Source organism: Chelonia mydas, chromosome 6 (assembly GCF_015237465.2).
Source record: "Chelonia mydas isolate rCheMyd1 chromosome 6, rCheMyd1.pri.v2, whole genome shotgun sequence".
NCBI lineage: Eukaryota > Metazoa > Chordata > Testudines > Cheloniidae > Chelonia > Chelonia mydas.
Window position 1 is genome coordinate 87492639 of NC_051246.2, and position 25666 is coordinate 87518304.

The following is a 25666-nucleotide window of genomic DNA, read 5'->3' on the forward strand; positions in this document are numbered from 1 at the left end:
AGATGTCAAGATAAACGTATATGTACGTGAAGTTCCAAAAGTAACTAATTTAGCTACAAGAACAAAAAAAAAGAAAGATAGATAAGGCTAACTTTCAAAACAATGATTTTTAATTAATTGTTCTCTCTTGAAAAGTTAGATTGATCATATCCAGAAAGCATTAAAGTAAATTCAATTGTTGTCTGAACAGTAATTATGTTAAATCAGGAAACTACATTAAATTGCTCAACTGTGAAATACTGGGATTTCTATCCTGCTTCAAGTGAAAACCTCAACACAATTTTAAATATGGAATTATAATTAATGCCCTTATAATAAAAAGATAGTAGCAGTTCACGAAAATGGACACTAAATAAAAAAAAGTCTGAAGAACACCACTGATATACCATGGGGAAGTATTTTTCCCCCTTTCAGCACTGCTCTGCAACTGTTTCCCTCTGGTAGTTAAAAGGTAAAGGATTTTTATTAGCTACTGATTGCTTGTTCTCCATCTTTTCCTCAGACCTTATTTAAAATGCACATTTCAAGCTAATAAGCTCCAGGACTTCTCCAAAAAGGACATGTACAACTTTCCACACAGAAGCAGAAAATACTTATTTTAGTGCGAGGGAGGCATGGGGAAGAGAGTACATTAAGTACTGTATTTAAAACCTCTTAAAAAAAACTTTATTTTATTTCTTCTCCTGTTTTCTGCTCTCTCCACATAGAAAGATATAGTGACCAAAACAATTCTGTATAGGAGTTGGAAAGGAAAGGGCAGATTAATTATGCAGAATATGATAAGCCATTGGGTTCTTTTGAGAAAACTGAAGGATACTCCTTCACAGTTGCCTCTAATTCTTACAAAGCGTACTGCAGAATCACTTTGCTCTAATGCAACTGAATGAACAATAACTGAAACTCATTCATTTCCTGTTAATTTTCCAGTAAGAAAATTTCCCACTAAGAAACTGGAAAGCAGAGCTAAAAACAACAAAAATAACTATCTTTGCCAAACAAAAATTGCTTATTCCTGAAACACTGGCCCAACAAATATCCAAAATGTCAACAATTTCAAGGAAACTAGGGCAGTAAGATTAATCCTCATAACACTTCCATGCCAAAGACAGAATTAAGACAGCAAGAGTACAACTGAACAAAGCCACTTCAGTTTATAAATATGGAGGGAACTAAGAAAAAAATGTCTAAGGAAGCTAATACCATGCTTCTCTGAGTATAAAGACAGCTTCAGGAAAGGAAAATAGAGTATTTCTATGGCTCATCTGCCAAAAGTAGAGATGTCTTCAATATGTCTGAAAATGCAGGAGTTTAATTTGTTACAGGCTCCTCCCCCCCCCAACAGCCCAGGGCACAGATGTCCTGTCACAAAGATGAAACTTCAAAGTAGCAAGCGTGTTTGATCCTTGGCTTGCAACTAGCACAGCATTATACAAAACAGCTAGAGAACAAGGGATGTGAACCTGGCTGTGGAATCCATAAATCCTGGCCCTAGTAAACTCAACAGACACCTCCTCAGGATGCACCTTGGAGAAGCTTCTTTCCTACAAAAGGGAGCCTGCTCACTTTAGGCTCACAATCTAGTTCTTAAGAGGTTGATTTTTACCATGTTAAAAAGGGTGGGGAGAAGAGAAAAATGTAATAACTCAACATTCAAGTGAACATGGATTGTATGCAGCACATATGTTAATGTTTTACATATCAAAAGCATCAAGCTCCATAACAAACCACACCGAGAGAACGTTAAGAGACAGGAGTGTCTCAGGCATCCCATGATGTAGCTGTAAGTTGATTTGAAAAAGTACTGTATACCAGAGTACTTTAAAGAGTTATTTATATAAAAAAATTAGCTGTTTTTCTAGTAATGATAAAAGTAGTTGGTAACACTTCATCGGTGAGATACAGTATATTACGTGCTCACAGTTTTGCACGTGATAAATCTGTCAGTTTTTCCAGAGAAGACTAAACATATACTTAGCACTCTATGTCAATATTTGCTGATCATGTAAGTCAACAGGAAGTTTTTCCTAGTCATGTTATTTCACTCAGTTTTCATAAGGATTTCAATAAACACAATATCTGAATTTCAAATATCACTGCACACAGAAAATATATTAAATTGCAAAGTTGCTACCTGTATTCTTCAGCATAAATGGGAAAATATTTGACATTAAAATATATTTATTTTTACAACGACTTTACCAGTAATAGTTGTAGCTTCAGCAGACAATGGTTGCTGGTTAAGACTGCTTGTTTCAGAATCAATGTGAAGTGTAGTTAGACTAGCCACTTCCTGTTCCTCGGCACTCTGTTGATGTCCTGAAATTGCATCAATCTCACTGGAAGCTGGTGTCCCAGCATCAGTGCCAAAACTGAAATCTACAGTAAGGAAAGAGCTATGTGGTTAATTAAACCATTGTTGATGAACACGAACTTAAAGAACATTGCCAACCAAAGACACTTCCAAAATGGCCTATGTAAAAATGTATACACCCCTTTATGTTAACAAACAGCTCAAGAAAATTACTCCAAAATCCAACATTTAAGTAGGAAACCATTTACTATTTCAAATGATTCTCCAGTTTCGGTCACAAAACTGAGTTATGTAAAAACACACTGCTATTGCAATTCTATTTAGTTGGCAAGGTCAAATATTTTTACTTCGTTCTCATCATTTAGGTATAATATAATGCACAAATTATGGAATCTCCTCTCAACAACACTGATGGCTTTTCTACATGGAGACAGTATGCAGCAAACCAGGTTGTGAATATATGCCACACCAGTTTGCCCAGTGCTAACTGGCCATGTGGATTCTGTTACTGTGTACTGAAAGTTCCACTGTGCACTCGAAGTACTACAGAAATTTTAGAGCATCATAGTACGGTCCACACAGCATGCTAGTGCGATGTAGATTTACATCCTGGCTTGCCGAGCACTAAGTCTCCACGTAAACAAGCCCTATGGTGCCTAAAAGACAAACATTTAAGTATTAACTTTAATTGATAATATTATGGCAAATGACAGTTTTCTGCAAATAGCACTAAATTGATTGTTTTTTATCCTGAATTTTAGATTTAACGCTGAAGACAAAATTTCATGCTCAAATCAGTTTGGCCAACATAGCTTTTGTTGCTCTGCTATAGTTAAGGCTATACAGTATGATTCCAGGATTGTCATTCCACGTGTCGCTCTGAAGCCTACAATGTCTGTTGAATCAGTGTAAAGCAATGGAACAGCTACAAGCATCGTTTAGGGCTCTTTTTGTTGTAAGCATCACCAGGTTCAATCATTACTGAGATTCACAATCTCTCTTTGTAATTTTAAAGTTCTCGCCCATTTTTGGCTTTTTTACACTTTACAAAGTACACCAGTAAGACAGCACAGGTTTTATCTGGTAGTTATTTAATTTCTAAAGTGAATAATTAATTCCCATGCTTTACATAGATTTTCCAAAGAAAACCCATCACATCTCGCTTGTATGAGCTGTGAAGTCATAGTCCTCAGTGACACTTGAAGCCTCTTTCCATTAACAAGAATGGGAGTGGCATGAATAAAAAAATTCAAAGAAAAATGGTTTAATAATTACCTATGTCTTATCAGGTAGTATTTTGCTTCACTATTCCTAACTACATAGTCAAATAGATTGCTATACTAAGAAAGGTTTTTACTTTTTTATATTTAAACTGATGTTTCGAGGAAGTAAAAAAGACTTCCAAAATGAATGCATGAAGACGTGTCAGTGTAGGGACCATATCTTCCTAGGTATGTTGTGTGGTGTTTTAGGGGGAGGGAGGTTGTTCAACACATTACACAGTAAGGCCCCATCTCTGCTTTGGGCTCTACTACAATACAAATAGTGAATAAAGCTATTTTAATAAGAATTACTGCATCTTTCAAGAACTATATTACTTCGCTAACTAAACTACTGATAACATCAATGGATGTTCATATGAAATGCTCTTCATGAGACAGCTGTATACAACCTATTTTAAAATGGAAACGAATACACAGATAAAAAACACTACGACTTTCGGAAAAATATACTTGCTTTCAAATTTGCGGCCATCATACTGGAAAGCACTGAATGAGTCAGAATGGCTATCTGAACTGATCAAGTCACTGCTTCCTGCACTGGCAGGAGACGTCCATTCAGAAGGCACACCTGGATCATCTATAGGGCGCATTTGGCTCTGCTTGTTTAATATATCAGGAAGGTCTTTTGGAACTTCCAAGCTGCCAGGACTGCTCCCTCTTCTTGTCACATTCTATTAATTGAAGAATTATAAAGTATTTTACAATCTAATAACATTTCCTTATTCACAACAAGCAGTTATCACACATTTACAAATGTCAATATTCAGGGAAATAGTTCACAAATAACCAAATTTAAAATGTCTAAATATTATGAAGTATATAAATATTTTTTAAAAGTATATTTCTTTAGAAAATGCACTTTAGTTTATTGAAAGTATACAAGTTACAATGTTTTGATTAGAAATTACCTCCTTTATTAAAATAATTCAAAAGTAATATTAAATAATTGAACCCATTCTTCCAGTATTTACAGCTGTATCAAAAAAATGCACAGTGCAGAGAATTCTAGGGCCTACATTTTGTGAGTGCCTAAATTGTGTGTGCAGAAAACCCAATGAGCCAATAATAAATGTGGATCTTGCACAGACATGGTGCAGACAAATCCCTTACCCACACTTGTGCATTGGGCTTTTTGCGCACCAAAAATAGGGAACAAACAAATATGCATGCACTTCAAAAGACTGGGAATGAGGCCAATATGTGAAACATATTTGCTAAAACTAGAGAGATGCAAATAATATGGAGAGAGAATATTTTGAAAATTATCTCCAAAATACTAAAATTTTTTAACCTTAGATTTCTTTAAGTATTTGTGAGAAAAAACTCCATAAAACCTTGACAAATTTGGACTTGCAGCCTACAAAACTGAAAGCAAAATCTCAATATGCACCAAGACTCAAATCCTATGTATATCTTAATGCCCTAGACACTAAACATAATACTCAATATTCACTTGAATACCTTTTCAACGTATTGTGACAATGGAACCTACAGATCCTTCCTTACCCAGAAGAGACTAAAGTATGTGAAACCTTGTGTGTGTGTTCCTGGACTCTCACAACTGCCCTTTTAACAAGTTTTTATGAAACATCCTGAACTTTTCTATGAACTAAAAGTTAAGAGACTAAAGGTAACCGGTGAGAGGATTTTTTTTTGTTTTTTAAACACTAGACCTGATCTGTTCTTTCCTTTGTCCTTTCCTTATTTCTATCTGATCTTAAATTACAGGTTTCACTAGGTTGGTATAGTTTTCATGACGTAAGTTTGATGTTTCTTGTATCTCCAACTACCTGAATGGGGGTTCCAAAGAGGATGGAGCTAGGCTGTTCTCAGTGGTGGCAGATGACAGAAAAGGAAAAAAGATCTCAAGTTGCAGTGGAGGAAGTTTAGGTTGGATATTAGGAAAAACTACTTCACTAGAAGGGTGGTGAAGCACTGGAATGGGTTACCTAGGGAGGTGGTGGAATCTCCATCCTTAGAGGTTTTTAAGGCCCGGCTTGACGAAGCCCTGGCTTGGATGATTTAGTTGGGGTTGGTCTTGCTTTAAGCAGGGGGTTGGACTAGATGACCTCCTGAGGTTTCTTCCAACCCTACTATTCTATGATTCTATGGATCTAACAATGTAACGCTTGTTGGGCTAACGATCTGGACCTTGCCTGACATTCCCTTTATGAATCTGCCATAAGGTCAAGGGGGAATTCCATCCAGCAACTGGGTCTCAGTTCCTCATTCCAGCTGACCTCAGCAGGGACCACAACTTTCTACAACACTGAGGTAAGAGCCATGTTTCCTGCCTGAACTGATAACAGGTACAGTCAACATGTTTGACCCCCTAATTATAAAAGAAAGTTTTTTCCTTTTCCTCACTCATCTGTCCTCTGTGTCTATTTCTGTTTTGTTTGAGTAAACTGATTTACCAGAACCACAGAATGAGTTTATGACGTTGATATAATCCAGTTAACATTTTCCATTTTATAATAAGGGTTCATTTGATTTTATGAGTAGAAGGTTATTCATTCCTTAGTAACAACACATGATGTTCAACTTTGAATCATATAGAGCAGGGGTGGCCAACCTGTGGCTCCGGAGCCACATGTGGCTCTCCAGATATTAATATGCGACTCCTTGTATAGGCACCGACTCTGGGGCTGGAGCTATGGGTGCCAACTTTCCAACGTGCTGGAGGGTGCTCACTGCTCAGCCCCTGGCTCTGCCCACACTCCACTCCGCCCTCCCCAAGCCCGCCATGCCCTCGCTCCTCCCCCCTCCCCCCAAAGCCTCCTGCACGCCACAAAACAGCTGATTGGGAGGTGCAGGGAGGAAGGGGGAGGCGCTGATCAGCGGGGCTGCCAGGGGGTGGGAGACACTGGGAGCAGGATGTGGGGAGCTGATGGGGGGGCTGCCGACGTATTACTGTGGCTCTTTGGCAACGTACATTGGTAAATTCTGGCTCCTTCTCCGGCTCAGGTTGGCCACCACCGATATAGAGAAAGAACCAGATCCTTTCTAAGAATGAGGTGCATAAGTAACATCTGAGTCAAATGACTTTGAATGGTGTAATTAAAAAAAAGACATCTTTAAATACACACAGAGAATGGCCAAAAATTCAATGGTTTTGGAATTGAATAATGGAACATGGCAACAAGATAAAGGATTGGCAATTTGTTCTATACATGCTGTAGGCTGTATTGGGACTATGCAATATACTGTGCACCAACAGTTAAAATCTGATAAACATGGGATATACCTTTGAAGGCGAAAAGAACAAGCATTTGAACAGATATTTAAGGCAAATCACCTGCCACTTATCTATCATTCGTCAGATATGAAGATAAATCAATCCAAACTAACTACATGGAAATTGTTCCTCTTTTACCCCATACTATTAAGGAGCCCGACTACTCTTTGCAAACTTTATATGTGAGCAAACCTTAGAACGGCATTGGATACATCCACCACTTACTGAAAAGGAATTTGCTAGCCACACAAAATTGGAGTGATCAGTAAGTCTGAAATAATAATAAATTTAAATTGCTTCCCATTCTGTCTCTTTGTTGACAGAAAAACTTGCAATAAAATAGTAATTTTATATTTTTCCTTTCCCATCGCTGTCAATTAATAAAACATTTATCTTCTCCAATCAGCTGCCTCTTTTCATAATTGTTCAGTGATAACTCAATCCAATGCTTGTAATACAGAACTGCCTACATGATTATGAATGAGGACATCTCAAACATTGCATTACTGATCAAAGATGACAAGAGTGAAAAAGTCAGGCTCTAGAGCAGAAAACTATTGATAAGAAGTGAAATGAAATATATTGATAAGAAGTGAAATGAAAAGAAGTGAAGGCAAACTATATACCATTTAAAAATATTTAGTCTTCTAGATTGTGCCAGTGAATACACCTTCACAGAACAATATACAATATCACACTGTGTATGTTAATACACACATTCAGGCTTTGATCGTGCAAACACTTATGCATACAAGTAACTATGCCCAGGATTAGTGCCATTCAACTTGAAGAGACGATGCAACAGAATACTCATTTGCGTGAAGTGACATATATTGTTTGCAGAATCAATAATAATGAATAATGAAAAATTTTAGCATAAAAGAGTGTGTGTGCATATTATGTCACTGCCCCTTAGATTGTAAACTCTGTTTTTTAAGTCATGGTGTGTGACATAATATGCATGCAACTTGACTTAAAAAACAGGATTTACAATCTAATGGGCAGTGATTTTCATATAATTTATTTCTGGTTCTTAAATCCAGAATAAAATATTTCTGTAACTTGAGCAATAATTTTATAAATGTGTTTGCATATTGTTTTTACACGTAAAAAAGTCGTAAAAGCTTACCAATGCACTACCACTGCGGAGTCTCTCAGCTATAAACTCATCCATGAGGTCAGGAACATTTGTATTGCTACTGCCAATATCGCTAGCAAGAGGGTGCAGCTTTTGACTCATGTCCTCTCTATTGGCTAAAAGCAAATGAATGACTACATATAGTAAGGGATACTTTTAAAAATACATTTTAGAAAACAGAAGTCAAATCAAGAAACCTAGTCAGTAAAAAAAAATTACTTCCCAAACATGCATTTATGAGTTTTCTCCTCTTGAATAGGTTCAATTTTAAGAATTAGTAAATCTCCTTTTTCCTCCCCACTAAGCAGGTGTTAGTCAATTTCCAGTATAACCTTAAAGAGCAAGAAAGCTTACAGATAAGCACTACTCAAAGTTGTTAATGCTTGCTTTAAGGATACAGCATACACCCCTCCTCCCTTCCTCCACATTACCCTCCCCCCCCAAAAAAAACCCTAAGAATTTTTATTATTTCTAATGAGGAACAATGCTGGTGAAGAAAGTACACTAGATAAAGAAATATGATAAATGTCAATGTAGTACTGTATACAGTTAGTATACTTGCAAATAAAATGTTATGTAACAAAAATAATGTATGGTGCAACATGGAATACAAACTCAAAAAACTCTTTAAATGGTCAGTGATTTATGAACAATTAATTGCTATATTTTTTAGTTTCCACATTATATAGAATTATGTTGCCTTAATTATACTATGAATGTTATACCTAATTATAGCATTTTAGCCTTTAAAGGAGCAATTTGTTCAAGTTCATATTCCTACATAAAAATTATCCCTCAGGAGACTACAATGAAACTTATTATATGAATTTAACATAAGACCTTCATATCAAAATTTCAAATAAAATGATATTTTGGAATCATTTGTGTCTCAATACTTTTGCAAATGTAAACAGTTTCTCTTGGAGAAACTACATAAAATATGTTAGAACAAATGATACAGAAATAATCTTTTTTCTGAGACATGATAATAGCACCACTGCCCAGACTGTTGTTGTGCTACGCCTACAAAGACTGCCCTCAGGTGGCATTAACATCTCAATGCAGGATGCATAACAGAACATTCTGTTAATCATGCTAGCATAACAGTGTAAAAAGGAAAACCTACCTTACTGCTGAAAGTTACTTTATTGTTCATTTAAGGTTATTTAAGATGTAAACTAAGATGATGAATATTATAATGATAGCCTTGTTCTGTCTGATCGATCAAGTCCACAGAGGTCCCATATTTAGCTGACGGAAGACTACCATGAGACCTTTATGCACATCCATGATCCCAAGAAAAAGAAAGCAATGATAGAGATTGCCGAGATGTAACTGCATCCACTTCAGTGAATGCATACAGAAAGGCCTAAAGCATGTTTTGAAATGGTTCAAACAAAAAATTACTAAAGCCATATCGGATTGTTCTAATGAAGCCATCCAAATAAGAGGAAATTTCTCTGTTTTACTTAATGTTAAAAATATTCTGTATGCGTTACATAACTGATTAAAAGCCAGGTCTCAACTTCAAAGCCTAATTTTGGGAGAATTTTTTGTTTTGGAGGAGAGGAGGAAGAAAACATACTAAATGAACTAGCAATTTTAATAGCTCAGTTTAACTGGCTGACAGCCGAGTCTTTTTTACTAGACAGACAAACAATAGGTACCAGGACTTACTATTCCACTAGAAATAAAAAAAAAAAAAAAATATCTGAAAGCCATACAGTAGGCTGAATTTCAAAGCCCTCTAGCGTAGGCTATGATACAGGGAGACTTGCATTTGATCCCTTGATAGGTCATTTACTGTCTCTTCCTCTTCCCTAACTTGATGGTCTTCAGCAGCAAAGAGGTTCAACTAAGTATCTTTAAAAGGGAAATTAGTAATTTAAAGTACATAAACATAACTTATGCTGGGAAAAATTTCAGCTTGCTAAAGGCGCATGCATAACCAAACAGGGAAAGCAGTGATCATCCCAAAGCCTTTTGATTGCTTATAAGAGCTTGCTTCAGTTGCATTAAGCCAAACTGGTGCTGCCTTTCTCCTTTTGCACTGTGCACACTGTTAGTGCTCACCTGCAGCTTTCCTTCCAAAATAGCCCATTACATGACTGTACAGATCCCTCAGTGGAGCCTCTGCTGGTATTCTGTTCTGCCTCTGTGGGGAAACATTTGCCTTCGGCTTCGAAAGAGCATGTACAACAGTTTTATAAACACCACCCAGGGAGCCCTGTTGTGGTCCTGACTCCTGACCTGATGACCTAGGTGCACTACGATTATGCAACTGATTAGCTGCAATACCTTCTTTCTGCAACATGGGTGTTTGAGCTTCTGTGGATTCCTTAGTCTGTTTACTACTAACTGAAGTGGCATTGGCTGCATCTAGAGGTCTATATATTCCTGGTCTGACTAGCTCCAAGACAGCAGATGAGCTGGTGCTTGTGCTGCTACTGCTGCTGCTACCGCTACTGCTACCACTACTGAAGCCACCGAGTTTACGAAGTCTTGCCCTCCAGGGGGCCTCTTTGTTTTCTAAAGGGTTATAAAATTGAACAGATTCAGTAGATGGTCTAAAAGTAACATGAACGCTATTTCGTTTCTTAGCCGTTATTTTCATGATTTTGGCCTTATGGGTTACTGTTTCAGATATACTCCTTTTAGTTGGTAAAAGTTTGCCTGTAGCATGAGGCATTTCAGGGTTAACTGGTGCTTTAGGTAGAACTTTCTTTGCATGCATAACACGTGTGTTGGTTATTTTCTCGTTAAACTGGGCACTTCTAGGCTTTTCAGCTAAAGCTAGTTCCACAGCTATATCTACATCAACTTCAGTGGCTGTTTGTCTGTACAGGTATCGCTTTCTTTCTTTGTTATCAGGGCTACTTGACCCATGCTCAAATAAGCTTTCATTTTGTTTATCAATATTTAATTGTTTGGCTTTTTCGATCGCTTGATTTCTTGTAAAACTGTCTACCTGGGTAGGTGCAATATTACTTATAAAGCCACTTTGGTTTTGTTCTAGTTGTAGTTCTACGTGTTCAGCTCTTTCGGCAACAGTGTTGCTACTTGCACATTTAACAGTCTGATCTCTATGCTCTAATTCATCCAGTTGTAAACTATCATTTCTATTTTCTGTTGTATTCACTTCAGGAGGAGAAGCCTCAAATTTATCTATCTCATAGTGACTGCAAGGTTCTTCTTTTTCCTTAAGATATTCTCTCAGAGAGGAAAGAAGATCATCTTCACCTTCAAGGTCAACATACTGGCTTTGTTCAAAAGACGTATTTGCAAGATCTACCGGCCCTATCAAATGACAGAGATGGTCATAAATACTATCCCCAACTTCCAAGGAGGACTCTCTGCTATTCGTATCAGTAATATGACCTTCAGTGGATCTATATATTGAAGAGGTCTCAGTGGAACTCTGTAAGCTTGGCGCATGATGGGATGAACTGTCAATGACAGGAACTGCACCTTTGGCTCGTTCAACTGTGAATGGTTCCAGGATGTCAGACGTGCTGCTACTTCTTGGCAGTGGCTGTTCCTCATTCAGTGCACCAAAAACTTCGCTTGGAGGGTCCTCGCTCTGTGAAAAATGTCTGACTCGAGATGGACGTGGAAGAATTTGAGCATCATCAATGTCTGTAGAAAAAAATTATAGGTAATGTGCACAAGGTAAGTCTATACAGATTATTATTATTATTTTTATTCACTGCTATATCCTAATTATAGGCTTTTAAAAAAAAAGCCCAGAAGAGCACAGAGCCTTGTTTCTTAAGTACAAAGATATTTTATCCAATATTAAATGTTGTTAAAAATACGTACACAATATTCACTACAGAATATGATATAAATGAGTTAGACCATCAGAACACAGTTTAAACGTTAACATGCATGGAAATGGACAGTGAGATCATGGAACATTTGGAAGTACAGTTAAAGCTAGAGCTGTGCCAATAAGTTAAATAATTTAAGCAAAATTATTTTAACTAACGTTCAAAAGAGAAAAAGGTACTTGTAATATTAATTATCTCAACAGCAGAACTCTTCATGGATTTAAACTCTTGAGAAATATATAATTCAAGAGGAGAACATGGCAGTTATCTGGAAAAATAAGAATGTTCAGTTCACATGGGTGACACCTAATATTTATCAGTCTAGTAATTTTTTTTTAATCTAACACATAATGCATACGCAAAGGCTTAAGTTTTAAAAAGAGAAGATGTGGACGAGTTTGGGTCTCTGGGACGCATATGTACAAATGAAGCACAAGTTAACCAACTTAATTCTTTATTGTTAAAAGGACATTTCCTACATATTTCTAGTCTTCAAGAATGCAAAACTAAAGGGATATCCATTATCTATGTATCAGTTATTACCACACTAACTGTTAAAAGATCCCATTTTGGGAAGCCAAAAAAAAAAAAAAAAAAAACAGACCAGGACCGGTACCAGACCAAAAGACAAAAACAAAAAAACTTCCTGCAAAAAACAAAAAAAACAAAACAAAACACCACCACCACCACCACAAAACCGTTGCCCACTCCCAAAAACCAAAAAAAAAAAAAAAAAAAAAAAACCACAAACCCAAAACCCCTAACAAAACTGTTTTATTCAATTAAATTTAAACTTTGTGAGAGTTACCAACCTAATGACCTAGAAACTGAAAGCTTACATCCACAGAACAGTTAATACAGTTAAACAGTATACAAGAAAAACTATCTTTAACAGTGAAAGGAGAATGCACTCTATGCCCGTTCAATTATTACTTCTTGCCCATTGCTGAGCCTGCTAATAAAGTGAAAATTAATATTAACTGAAGTGCAGGGCTGCTGCAGGTCCAACATACATCCCCGAGCAAATGGGCAGAGATCACACCAATTCATTTCACATAATCCATTGAATTGAGAAACTATAACTTCATCCCTCAAATTTCCTAAAAAATCTAAAGGAAACACTAACATTACAACATGTATGCTACGAAATCAGCAAGGTAAGATACAGAAAAATAGATAACAGCAAGTCTGTTGCAGATGCTCAGATAGTATCAGTTTCCTGATAGGAATTACAGCTATTCGAGGGAGTATTTTTAATGGAATGTGTAACACAGTTTTATTATAAAAATATCTGCCTCATTTTTGTTAGAATCACTCACTTCCTGGTTATGTTTTTTAATTGCAGATTCTTTTTAAAAGCCAGAAACAATATTAACGAGGTTAAAGGAACACCATCAAGGTTACCTGATCATAAAAATGGAGGAATTATTAAGGTTAAATTAATTAAAACAGTCATCTTCAGGACTGCAATGGTGTATTTGAAACCAGGATATATTCCACCCCAAAATTTAACAAGAGAGAATCTGACATGTTACTGCCAGATTAACCATCCTATGTTAAAGAAAGCGGGCTGGCTTCACTTTAAAATTTTCTGAATTACTAGTTCCCAGTCACCTAAAACGATGACAGCAACATTTAGTTAAGACTGAGGCTGAAAAGACAGTCACCTTTTCAGTAACTGGTGTTCTTCGAGATGCGTTGCTCATGTCTATTCCACAATAGGTGTGTGTGCTTGCCACATGTACCGGTGCTGGAAGTTTTTCTTCTAGCAGTACCCGTAGGTGGGAGCACCCCCCTCCCCGTGACCCCTGGAGTGGCACCTGCCTGGCAGAGTATAAGGGGAGCTGCGCACTCCTCCCACCCTCAGTTCCTTCTTGCCAGACAACTCCGACAGAGGGGAAGGAGGGTGGGATGTGGAATAGACATGAGCAACACATCTCAAAGAACACCAGTTACAGAAAAGCTAACTGTCTTTTCTTCTTCAAGTGATTGCTCATGTGTATTCCACAATAGATGATTCCAAGCTATATCTGTTGGAGGTGGGTAGGAGTTCACAAGTTCCCAGGATGGAGGACAGCCCTGCCGAACCCGGCGTCATCCCTGGTTTGGGGGACGATCACATAGTCCGAGGTGAACATGTGAACGGAAGACCACATGGTGGCCCTACAAATCTCCTGGATGGGGACGTGGGCCATCAAGGCAGCCGATGAGGTCTGCGCCCAAGTCAAGTGTGCCCTCACAATAGGTGGTTGGGGGACACCCGCCACCTCATAGCAGGAAATGGGCTGGCCCCTTGCGCACTCAGCCGAGGTGACAAACAGTTGCGAGGAGTTTCTGAACGGCTTGGTCCGCTCGAGTTAGAAAGCCAGAGCCCGCTGCACATCGAGCGTGTGGAGACAGCGCTCCTCACTGGACATGTGAGGCTTAGGGCAGAGGACCGGTAGAAAAATCTCCTGACCCATGTGGTAGGCGGAGACCACCTTCGGGAGGAATGCAGGGCGTGGGCGGAGCTGGACCTGGTCCTGAGAGAGCAGGTCCGGGTGGAGCGACAACAGCCACAGCGGAGCTACCGCCAGGCCTGTGAGAGTCCCGTACCAATGCTGCCTGGGCCATGCCGGGGCAATCAGGAGGACCCAGGCCTTGTCCATCTTTATCTTCTCCAGGACCCTGCTGATTAGACGGAATGGGGGAAAGGTATAGAGAAGCCGGCCTGATCAGGACAGGAGAAAGGCATCGGAGATAGCGCCCCTCCCCAGGCCCCTTCTGGAGCAGAACGGGGGGCATCACTGGTTCTGCCAAGTCGCGAATAGGTCCACCAGGGGAGCTCCCCACCTTCGGAAGAGCCGGTGGGCCACTTCCGGGTGGAGGGACCACTCGTGTTGCGAGGAAAAGTCCCTGCTCAAGCAATCCACCCTCTCGTTTCGGGTGCCCGGTAGGTGGAAGACCTTCAGGTGGATGTCATGGGCTATAGAGAAGTCCCACACCCTGCGGGCTTCGTGGCAGAGGGCAGAAAATTGGGCCCCGCCTTACCTGTTGATATAGAACATCGAGGCAGTGTTGTCCTTGAGGACCCTGACTACCTTGCCCTCCAGGTGCGAGCGGAAGGCCATGCATGCCAGCCACACCACCCTGAGCTCCTTGACATTTATATGTAGGGTCAGGTCTTGAGCCGACCACAGGCCTTGGGTCTGAAAGTTCCCCACATGGGCCCCCCAACCTAGGTCCCATGCATCGGACACCAGCTCCAACAACGGTGCCCTGTCCCTGAATGGGACCCCTTGGAGCATGTTGTTTGGGGCGGACCACCACCGTAGGGAGGTGATCACAGAGTCCAGCATGGTGAGGACCTTATCCATCCTGTCCGTGGCCTGGGAGAACTCTGAGGCCAACCAGACCTGGAGGGGGCCTCATCCTGAGTCTGGCGTGATGGACCACGTACTTGCACGCCGACATGTGACCCAAGAGTTGCAGGCAAACCCTGGCTGTTGTCACTGGGAACCTTGTGACCGAGTCGATGAGACCTTTCAGGGACTCGAATCTGTCTGGCGGGAGAGAGGCGCTGGCCGACACTGCGTCCAGGAGTGCCCCAATAAACTCTATGTATTGGACTGGGACTAACGTGGACTTGGTGTTGTTTACCAACAGGCCCAAGGTGCACGTGGACAGGAGGAGCACCACGTGATCCCTCACGTGCGACCAGGAGGTGCCCTTGACAAGCCAATTGTCCAGATAGGGAAATATCTGGACCCCGCACCGTCTGAGGTAGGCCGCTACCACCGACATGCATTTTGTAAACACCCTGGGGGGCAGTGGACAGACCAACCGGGAGGACCGTGAATTGGTAATGATTCTGTCCCACCACGAAACGGAGGAAGCACCTGGGCCCCTCGAATATGTGGCTGTGGAAGTACGCGTCCTGGAGATCGAGGGCAGCATACCAGTCCCCGGGATCCAGGGAGGGGATGATGGAGGCCAGGGAGACCTCACGGAACTTGAGTTTCACAATGTACTGGTTCAGACCTCGCAGGTCCAGGATAGGCCTGAGCCACACTTTAGCTTTCGGGGTAAGAAAATAAAAGGAGCAATACCCCTTGCCCATGAACTTCTCGGGCACCACCTCTATCGCTTCTAGTCCTAGGAGCTGCCCCACCTCCTGCTTGAGCAGAGCTTCGTGCGAGGGGTCCCCCAAGAGGGACAGAAGTTGGGGGTGGTTGGGCGGGGAGGAAGTAAACTGGAGGGTGTAACCCTGGGAGATGGTGTTGAGGACCCATCAGTCCAAGGTTAGCTGCAACCATTCCGGGAGGAAAGCACACAACCGGCTGGAGAAGGGTAGCTTTATTAGGGGTGGATCTTTGGTGAGGACTGGCAGGGTGCCCACGAGCATCCCGTCAAAAATGCCTTTTCCCCACCTGCTTCCCTTGGAGGACCCAGGCTGGGAGCAGGCCGAGACTGCCTCTGAGGGCATCTCTTATAGTCCCGCTGCTTCTTATGGGTGGCCTCGTACTTCGGGAGGGTGGCCTGTGCAGGAGTCTGCTGCGGCTTGAACTTAGGTTTTGCCGGAGCCGGGACAGAGAGGCCCAGAGTCTGGAGGGTCATGCAGGAGTCCTTCATGACATGCAGCCTTGTTCTGTTTCCTCCGCAAACAGAGCCTTCCCATCAAATGGGAGATCCTGCATAGAAGACTGCGCCTCGCTGGACAGCCCAGAGAGCAGGAGCCATGTCGCCCGTCTCACGGACACCACGGAGGCCACTGTTCATGCAGCCGAGGCTGCCTGCAGGGACGCCCTAGCGGCCGCTACCCCTTCCTCCACAAGCGCCCTGAATTCCTTCCTATCGCGCTCCTAGAGGGAGTCCTCAAACTTGGGCAGAGAGCCCCACAGATTGAATTCGTACCGGCCCAGGAGAGCCTGATGGTTTGACACTTGTAACTGGAAGCTTGAAGATGAATAAATTTTCCTTCTGAAAGAGTCCAGTCTCCGAGAGTCTTTGTTCTTTGGGGTCGGGGCTGGCTGACACTGCCATTCCCTATGGTTGACTGACTCGACCACCAGGGAGTTGGGCGCCAGGTGGGTACACAGGTACTCATGTCCCTTAGTGGGTACAAAGTACTTGTGTTCCGCCTTTTTAGAGATGGGGGCCAACGAGGCCAGTGTTTGCCACAGAGCATTTGAAATCTTAGCCACCCCTTCATGGAGAGGCAAGACCACCCTGTCCAATGCGGACAACATGTTAAACAGGAAGTCTGAGGATTCCTCCAGCTCCTCGGCTTGGAGGCTTGCTGCCACCCTCTTTAAGAGTTCTTGGTAGGCCCTGAAGTCCTCCTGCGGAGTAGAGAGGGGCAGGGCCGCAATTGCCTCCTCTGGGCAGGGTGAGGAGGCTGGTGCGGTGCTGTGGGTGTCGGCTGGCACTGGAAGGTCCACCCCCTGGTTGGACTCCGGGCATGGTGCCCAGGATGTACGTCCCACTGACTCCTTTCTCAGGGGTCTGGAGAGGGAGGCCGATGGTGCTTCTGATGCTCCGGCCACCGAGTGAGCTCCCACCGGGGGCTGCGCCAGAGGCCATGGTGCCCACTGGTACCATTGGGCTGGCCACGACGCTCGGTGCCACTGTATCTGCTGTGGCACCGCCAGGGCAGGCTGTTCGGGTTGGCTGGCCTGGCCCATTGAAGGACGGCTACGAATGGAAAGCGGGCTAGCGTAAGATCTGCTGCTATCTCTGGACCGGGAAGAGCGGCAGTGCTGGGATCTATGGTGGCCATGGGACCGCGATATCGATGTGGAGAACCAGACGGACGGTAACAGCTGCTCTGCGAACAGCCTCGACAGGCGGACCCGCAACGGCGAGACGCCGGCAATCGACGCCCAGGGCTGCGGTGCCTTGGCGGAGACTTGGAGCGGGAGTCCGAGCGGGAATGCATCGACGACTGTGCCGTGACTGACTGCGGTACCCTCTCCGAGACGAGGATCATTGGCGATGTCCGCCGCGGCCCCGTCGATATTCGCTCCTTGAGGACAAGAGGTGCCGAGAGTCCCGGCCGGACAGAACCCAGCCAGACAGTCTAGTTGGCGTCAAGGGCGATCCACATGGACTCTGCCCCAAGCGGTCGCTGGGTGGTGAATGGCGTCGGGAATGTTCCCTCAACCGAGGCCAGTACCAGGCCAGAGACGACTGCCGAGATCCCAACAGCAGCTTGCCTCTGGAACGTGGGGCCAATATCGGTGGCGCTCCGGGCACCGGCATGGTCCCTTTCTCTTTTGGTCTGAGGCTTAAACGACTTGCAAATCTTCCACATTTCGCTGATATGGGTTTCTCCCAAACAGCGCAAACACTTCTTGGCATAGAACGCCTACAAGAGCCACACAACTAAACAGCTAACTAACTACAGATACTAACACTGAATGATGAACAGTTCTGGGGACGACCTACAGCAAAGCTGGAGCAGAGCAGTTCCGATGCACCTTCACTGGCAGCAAGAAGGAACTGAGGGTGGGGGGAGCACGCAGCTCCCCTTATACCACGCCAGGCAGGCGCCACTCCAGGCTTCACGGGGGGCATTCCCCCCTACGGGTACTGCTATAGGAAAAACTTCCAGCACTGGTGCATGTGGCAAGCACGCACACCTATTGTGGAATACACATGAGCAATCACTCGAAGAAGTTACCTTACAAACCTCCAGTTTAAGGAGCTTGTATGCAGAGCAATTTAACCTTTGAGCTGAAATTTCGTTTGTTATTCAACCACAGGTGAATATTTTGGAGAAGTGAGATACACTTCCATGTAGCCATTTCTGAGATATATGAGTGTGTCCATTTGTGGGGTGGTGGTGGAAAAAGAAAGTATGTATTTTCATGCTAAAAGTAATTGCGGGGGAGGAGGGGAGAAGAGGGTGTGGTTGTGATACATTTGTTTTTATTAAAAAAATTCTATCATGGGCTTAATACTTTGGGGCAGATCTAGAACCCATTGACATCAATGGGCATCTTCAATTACTTCAATGGATTTTGGATTAGGCAATTAATGAGGAGAAGCAGGGGGCAAATTAGAAAAAGGTTTATTGGTACTCATCCAAGCTCTGCTCTGTCCACAAAATAAGCTGCACCCACTTGAGTGACTAAAATGAGATTCCCCTCACAGGAGAGAGTGCAGTTCTTCATAATATGCTCACCCTACTTCTTTCTTCCCCACTTTGATTAGCAGTGCATTAGTTAATGATAATAAAAATATCAACATCTTTAAGTACCTGAGTTAACACCTTATTGAGATGAAGCAATGGTCTCATGTTTCAGTGGGGGAGGTCTAGGTTGGATATTAGGAAAAACTATTTCACTAGGAGGGTGGTGAAGCACTGGAATGGGTTATCAAGGGAGGAGATGGAATCTCCATCCTTTGAGGTTCTTAAGGCCCGGCTTGACAAAGCCCTGGCTGGGATGATTTAGTTGGGGATTGGTCCTGCTTTGAGCAGGGGGTTGGACTCGATGACCGCCTGGGGTCTCTTCGAACCCTAATCTTTTATGATTCTATGTTCAGAAACATAAAGTTATGGTTTCCTAGCAACTGTAATTCATCCTTGTTGCATACTGGCATAAATTCAATTTTGGACACTATTTATTCGGGGGAGGAGGGTGCGTTTCTTATTAATTGCATTGCAGAAACACCTACTTGGGCTTTGAATCAAGTGGTGTACAAAACACACAAAAATACAGGTTTAACCCTTCCTAAGATTCTGGGAGGGGGGTGCTGCAGGACAGGGAGAGTCTGTAGTTAGGCAAAGGAAGGAAAGGTTGCAACTCAGGGCTCTTAGATGCGCCAATGTGACCCAATCACATCTCTCCTTCCTCTGACCTCCCTATCCCCATCTGCTGGGCCCACCCATTGCTTCATGCTGAGAGACAGGACAAGACGACTACTTCATAGCAGCTGGTGGGGTGCATGAAGGAATAGACACATAGCCATGCTCAGAGATCAAACAGCAGCAGATGGGCAAAAATCAGGAGATTTTCCACATAAATTTATGGGAAGAGGTCCAGCTTCAATATCTGCAGAAGGGTCACAGAAGTCAGGGAAGGCTTGTTCAGAGGGTGGAGAGAAAGAAGCAGATTTTTTGGCTCTCATCTATCATCTTAGAGCTCTTAAAGACAAATATTTTCATTCTGAAGATTTCTAGGATTGACTGTATGATATATAAGAAAATATAAAACATTTGCAGAGATAGGGCTGAATTATAGTCACTGAGATTATAAAAATAGATTTGTCTACATTTCAATTCTCAGTCATAATATTGTTTCATCAGATTTCAGAATAACAGCCGTGTTAGTCTGTATTCGCAAAAAGAAAAGGAGTACTTGTGGCACCTTAGAGACTAACCAATTTATTTGAGCATAAGCTTTCGTGAGCTACAGCTCACTTCATTTTTGTTTCATCAGAGTTTTGCTCTGAACTTGGAGGAAAGCTGTAAAGGCACAATATTAAGTATCTCCCTCTGCTCCTCCCTACTCTCTCAATTTACTGCTTCCTTTGCCTCTTCATCCCAATCCGTGGAAAATTTCCCACTTCCTATTCAGTAAGCCTGTTCTCTGCCCAACACCTTCAAATCCATTTCTTCCAGGCATCTTTCCTTCCTTTGCTTCATCGATAACATTGCCTCACTCTCCCTTCTCTGAAATGTCCTGTATGTTTTAGTTACCACAGTGTGTCCCAAATGGTTATGGAGCCATGTATAATTATTTTAAAAGATTCTAATTTAAAAATTTTCTTTGATAGAAGACTGCAGATATGCCTCCAAAGAAAGTAGACTGTACTAATCACATTTCTAACTACAAGGATCAATTTGCAAATCCTCATTTTTATTTTGTGGATTAAATTTGGAAAGTTTACTGCTATTCTATTCATGGAGCTATAGCACAATTTAGAAGCACCTGAAAGGTGTAGAAATGACAGACTTGTATTCAATAACTACAACCATAGTAAAAAAAAGTGTCCTATATGTATAATCCAGAGTAAACTCGAGATTCAGATGTTCAGTTTTTGCCACAAGTCTGTCAGCTGATTGACTTTCAAAGAGAAATGTCACATTTTCCCCCATCAGAAAAAGTGAGATCTCAGACGCTGGATTGGAGCTAGTCATTTTCTTTCTGAAAGCTAGTGTATTACAGTGCACATGCAGCGAAGGTTTTGGAAGTATTTCTTTCTTTTGAGCCTTCTTAACTAGTGAACTTCGGCTGGTGGTAAACAACTTTTTTCCTTAAGTGTGGATTTTCAAAGGACTCAAAGTGAGTTGGGTGGCTAACTCCCACACAATATGAATAGGATTGGCATCCAATTCCCTTAGAGTCCTTTGAAAATCTTAAACTCAAAGTCCAGTGGTGCTGAAAGCCAGTTTTGATAAAAAGATTACTAACATTCTAATATGCACCCTTGTGAACAAGGGGGCGGAAGAGCTGTCACAGCCAATTTAGCCAGTCTCACCTTCTGTTATGTAGAAGTAAGGCATAGTGGACAGCCAGATCAGGCGCTGATTGCTCCTCCACTCTGTGCTCAGGCACTTGAGCAAGGAAAGCCCGGAGAAAAAGATGATCATATGCAGTTGAGCTGACATCCGAAGAATGCAGAGATACCAGAAATGTCTGGGCTATTTGGGAGCGATCATGACGACCCATGCTCTGTCATGCTTCATCTTTCTCAGTGCTCATAGTAAGAGTGGGACGGGTGGAGAGTGGTACATCAGCTGCCATGATGCAGTAGAAACGTCTTCCCTTTGGAGCCTTTACTCTGGGTTTCCCTAAAGCAATAGCTACTACATTTTGTGTTGTCCTGAATTGTAAACAAGTCACATGTCAGGGTCCGCATTGCTGGAATGTCGGTCGAACCAGACAGTTCTGTAGTTCCAATTCTTGATTCCCAGATAGGAATCTGCTGAGGCTGTCCACAAGCATATTGTGTATCCCTGAAAAGTGCACTGCTGATAGAATGAGGTGGTGACTGATTCACCAATTTCACAGGTTGATGGCTGGTATACAAATTGATGGCTGGGTTGGATTTCATGCTGCCTTGCTTGTTGATGTAGAATACTGCCATCATATTGTTTGACTGTACTTGAACGTGTCCTGTTTTTATGTTCTTTTTATGGAAGAAAACTTTCGCAAACTGAGGACTGCTTACAAGTCCAAAATGTTTAGACATTTGTAGAGTTCATATGTCTCATGCATGCTGTGTGTTCACCCAGATGAGTGCCCCATCTCAACAAGCAGGTTTCTGTGATGACTATTTTCTCACATGGAGGGGAAATAAATGGGAGTCCCATATACACGGTTGGTAACTGTTTTTCCACCAATTTAGTGAGTCTCACGCTCTCTGGGAGATAGATTCATGTTTTTCCATGCTCTCTCTGCTTGGGGCACATACTATATTGAGCCAGACTTATAGGCTGTGAAGTTGAAGCCTTGAAAACATTGTTACATATCCACAGGCAGCCAAGTGGCTTAAGAGACTAAGCTCTGCCGTCAACTCTGGAACTCCACTATGGCGAGAGGCGGAAGTGGAGTCGATGGGGGAGTGGCGGCCGTCGATCCCACACTGCGAGGACGTGAAGTAAGTGATTCTAAGTCGATGTAAGGTACGTCGACTTCAGCTATGCTATTCTCGTAGCTGAAGTTGCGTATCTTAGATCGATCCCCCCCTATTGTAGACTGGGCCTAAGACATGACCCAACCAATGTCTGTGGACTGGCTTGAAGCTTTGCGACTAGTGCCTTCATGATCAGGAGTCTGTCCTTTGGGAGATATGCCCTGACTCTGATAGAGTTCAGTGATGACAGAACTTTATCAGAGCATCTATGTAGGGACCAACATGGATTTCTCTTTGTTTACACAGATGCCCAGTGATTGCAGCAGCTTGAGAAGAGCTGTTGTTGCTGAATGGACCTCTTGATGAGATCTTCATGTCAACAGCCAATCATTGAGGTATGGAAAGATAGAAATTCTGTTGTGTTGGAGGTGAGCTGCCACAACTGACATCACCTTTGTAAACACCCTTGGGGTTGTAAGAAATCCAAAAGAAGCACCTTGTAGGGATAGTGTTTTGGATCTACAGCAACCCTGAGAAATTTCTTGTATGCTGGGTGGATATCTATATAAAAATAGGGATCTCATGTTGAGAACTGTGAACCAATCTCCTTTGTTTAATGAGAGAATTGTTGCTGCCAACATTCCCATTCCGAAATGTACTGCTTGAATGTTGATAGTGAGTCACTATAGATCTAGGATAGGTTTCCATTCTCCCCTTTTGGGGGGGGGGCGGGGGGAGAGGGGAAATCAGGCAGTATCTTGAATAGAACCCTTTTCCTTGTTACTGAGGAGTGTATGGCTCCCAGATGCAGAAGGAACCTTTTTCCTGAATGAGCATCTCCTCATGTCAGTGGTCCCTGAAGAGAAACAGGGCTGGACATTGTAAAGGGGGAAGAGAGAGGAACTGTATCGTGTATCCCGCATGAACAATGTCGAGGACCCATCTGTTGGATATTTTATCCACCAGTTGTTGAAGAAATAAGACTAGATGGCCTCCAAATTGGGTATAGGAAGACAAGTTCAGCAGCAGACTTGGTTCACAGCTCTAGACAATCTTGTCATAATTGTTTCCTTACAGATGGCTGGGTTCCGAAGGTGAAAGCAAGAGGAGCAGTCTGTCTAGTTCTTTGCAGCCTCTGACACTGCCTTGGAGGCTCATAAGTTCTGCGGTGGAAAAATGGTTGGGAAGTAGATCTTTGCTTGTATGGTTGCAGCCTACGGAACTCTCTCTTGGATGCTGGTGTATAAACCCCAAGCAAATGGTGAGTGCCTACTGTTATTCACACCTTCTTGTCAACTGTTTGAAATGGGCCATCCTGATTATCACTACAAAAGTTTTTTTTCTCTTGCTGATAACAGCCCACCTTAATCGATTAGTCTCATTAAGAGTTGGCATGGCATCCCCCATTTTTTCATGTTCTCTGTATATATCTATAGCTATATATCTTCTTACTGTATTTTCCGCTGCACGCATCTGATGAAGTTGGCTTTAGCCCACGAAAGCTTGTGCTCAAATAAATTTTTTAGTCTCTAAGGTGCCACAAGTACTCCTCGTTCTCTCTGCTGATACAGACTACCACTCTGAAACCTATAATTTTTTTGCTAAGCGTAGGGACTTCTGTCTTCTCACTAATGAGACTGCTCTCCTCAAAGGGCAAGCCCTCTACTGTGGATTGGACCTCTCCCAGGAACCCAGAGGACTGAAGCCACAATGCTCTCCCCATGACCACTGCCATGGCCATTGAATGGGGACTGTGTCAGCTACAGCAAGTGCAGTCTGCGGTGATGATCTCGCAATCAGCTTTTCTTCCTCGATAAGCACTTCAAACTGTCCACTCAATTCCTGTGGGAGTTGATCTGAAATTCTGTGAATTTCTTATAGTTACAAACTTGAATTTGGCCATTCTGATAGTTTGTTATTCTGAATTGCAGGCTAGTGGAGGAAAAAACTTTTCTACTGAACAAGTCCAAACGCTTAGCCTCTTTATCAGAAGGGGTTAATTTTGGCTGGTGTCTGTTCCTCTCTGATGCTGCCTGGTCCACCAAATTTTGGAGTCGAGTGAGTAAATAAAAATTCTGCTCCCTTGGCACCAATATTCATGCTTTCTGAGATCTAAAGGAAGCCCATTAGATTCTGGACTCTCAACACCAGGACTGCATTGGCATGCTGGTGGAGGAGGTGATATCCTTTCACCAATGTCTGAGTCATCAGATAAAAAAGTTGGATTATGTTCCATGAGCGGTGCTGATGGTACTGTATGCTTCATGGTATCTCTTCTTGTAAAGTGTACCAGAGACCAAATCTCTGCATACACTGACAATACTGTTGGTTTAGCCACACCTTGATTAGTAAAAGGTCTAGTGGAAGGACTTCCCCCATTGTGCCACTCCTGGACAGATCAAGTCAGAATATCTCTAGAGATGGTAGGGCCTGAAAGAATGAGCAAAACTTAGAATCGTGCACGATGAGGATGTCTTGCTGAGCACTGTATTTTTCTCTCAATGGGGGGGGAAATGAGTGCTCCTTTCCACCTGCACCACCAGAGTCAGCTTAGTGAGAGCTCTTGGCAACGAGGACTCCTAAGTCAAAAATCCTGGTACCATCTGTGCTGGCTGTGGCCAATAGTCTTCTTTCAACAGTGCCTTGGACAGTAGCGGGGTAGCCGATGGTGCCAGTTTCAAAGCAGTCTTGCTTTTCAGAGCCAGGGTTTTAGTGCTATGCTCTGAAAGAGTGCTGTGGTACCATCCCCAAGGACTTATAAAAAGGGCTTTCCTTCTTAGGAGAGAGCTCAAATGGAGATTTATCCCTCTTCTTATGATAGGATCTTCCCTCATGTTTCCGCTTAAGAGGCGGCGGCGGACTTATTCCCACCTTTCTTGGTAGCTGTAGAGTAGTCTACAGAGCCTGGTGGAGCACTCTGTGGCTCCTCAGCCCATTGTCCCCCCCAAGGGGTTCTTCTGGGTCTGGTCCATTAGGACTCTCCTCAGTCGGTAGGTACTCATGTACCTTGCAGGTTCTTGGAGGAAAGGATTGGCAAATTGAACTCTTGGAGTAAACATGAGCTCAAACATGAGTAGACTGGTCGTGGTTGTCACTGAACTGGGAAGGATCAGCGACAAAAGATGTAGTTCTTAAAGGCCAGGATTCTGGGGCGGGGGGGGGGGGGGGTATCGCCAAATTTAGCAACACTGAACAACTACCTGTATAAGCGATTACCCTAAGGAACCTAATAAATATTTACAGATAAAATCACTGAAGGAAGCAAGTGCTGGACGCTGGAGCATTCTGTTTCACACTATGGGC

General features: G+C 42.7%; 1 protein-coding gene across 9 annotated transcripts in view; it reads right to left on the reverse strand.

The window, feature by feature from the left end:
* The window catches only part of RALGAPA1 (Ral GTPase activating protein catalytic subunit alpha 1), a 241989-nt gene that overhangs the window by 142551 nt on the left and 73772 nt on the right, over window positions 1-25666 (reverse strand). For 5 of the 9 annotated variants that reach the window (XM_027827625.3, XM_037900615.2, XM_043550007.1 and 2 more), the window contains 4 exons: window positions 10044-11606; window positions 7962-8086; window positions 4049-4265; window positions 2200-2376 (listed from right to left, as the gene is read on the reverse strand). In XM_027827625.3, the coding sequence (XP_027683426.2) occupies window positions 2200-2376; window positions 4049-4265; window positions 7962-8086; window positions 10044-11606 (2082 nt within the window). The remainder of the gene's footprint in view (window positions 1-2199; window positions 2377-4048; window positions 4266-7961; window positions 8087-10043; window positions 11607-25666) is intronic. The other 4 variants (XM_043550010.1, XM_037900616.2, XM_007065253.3 and 1 more) reach the window with 1 other exon arrangement.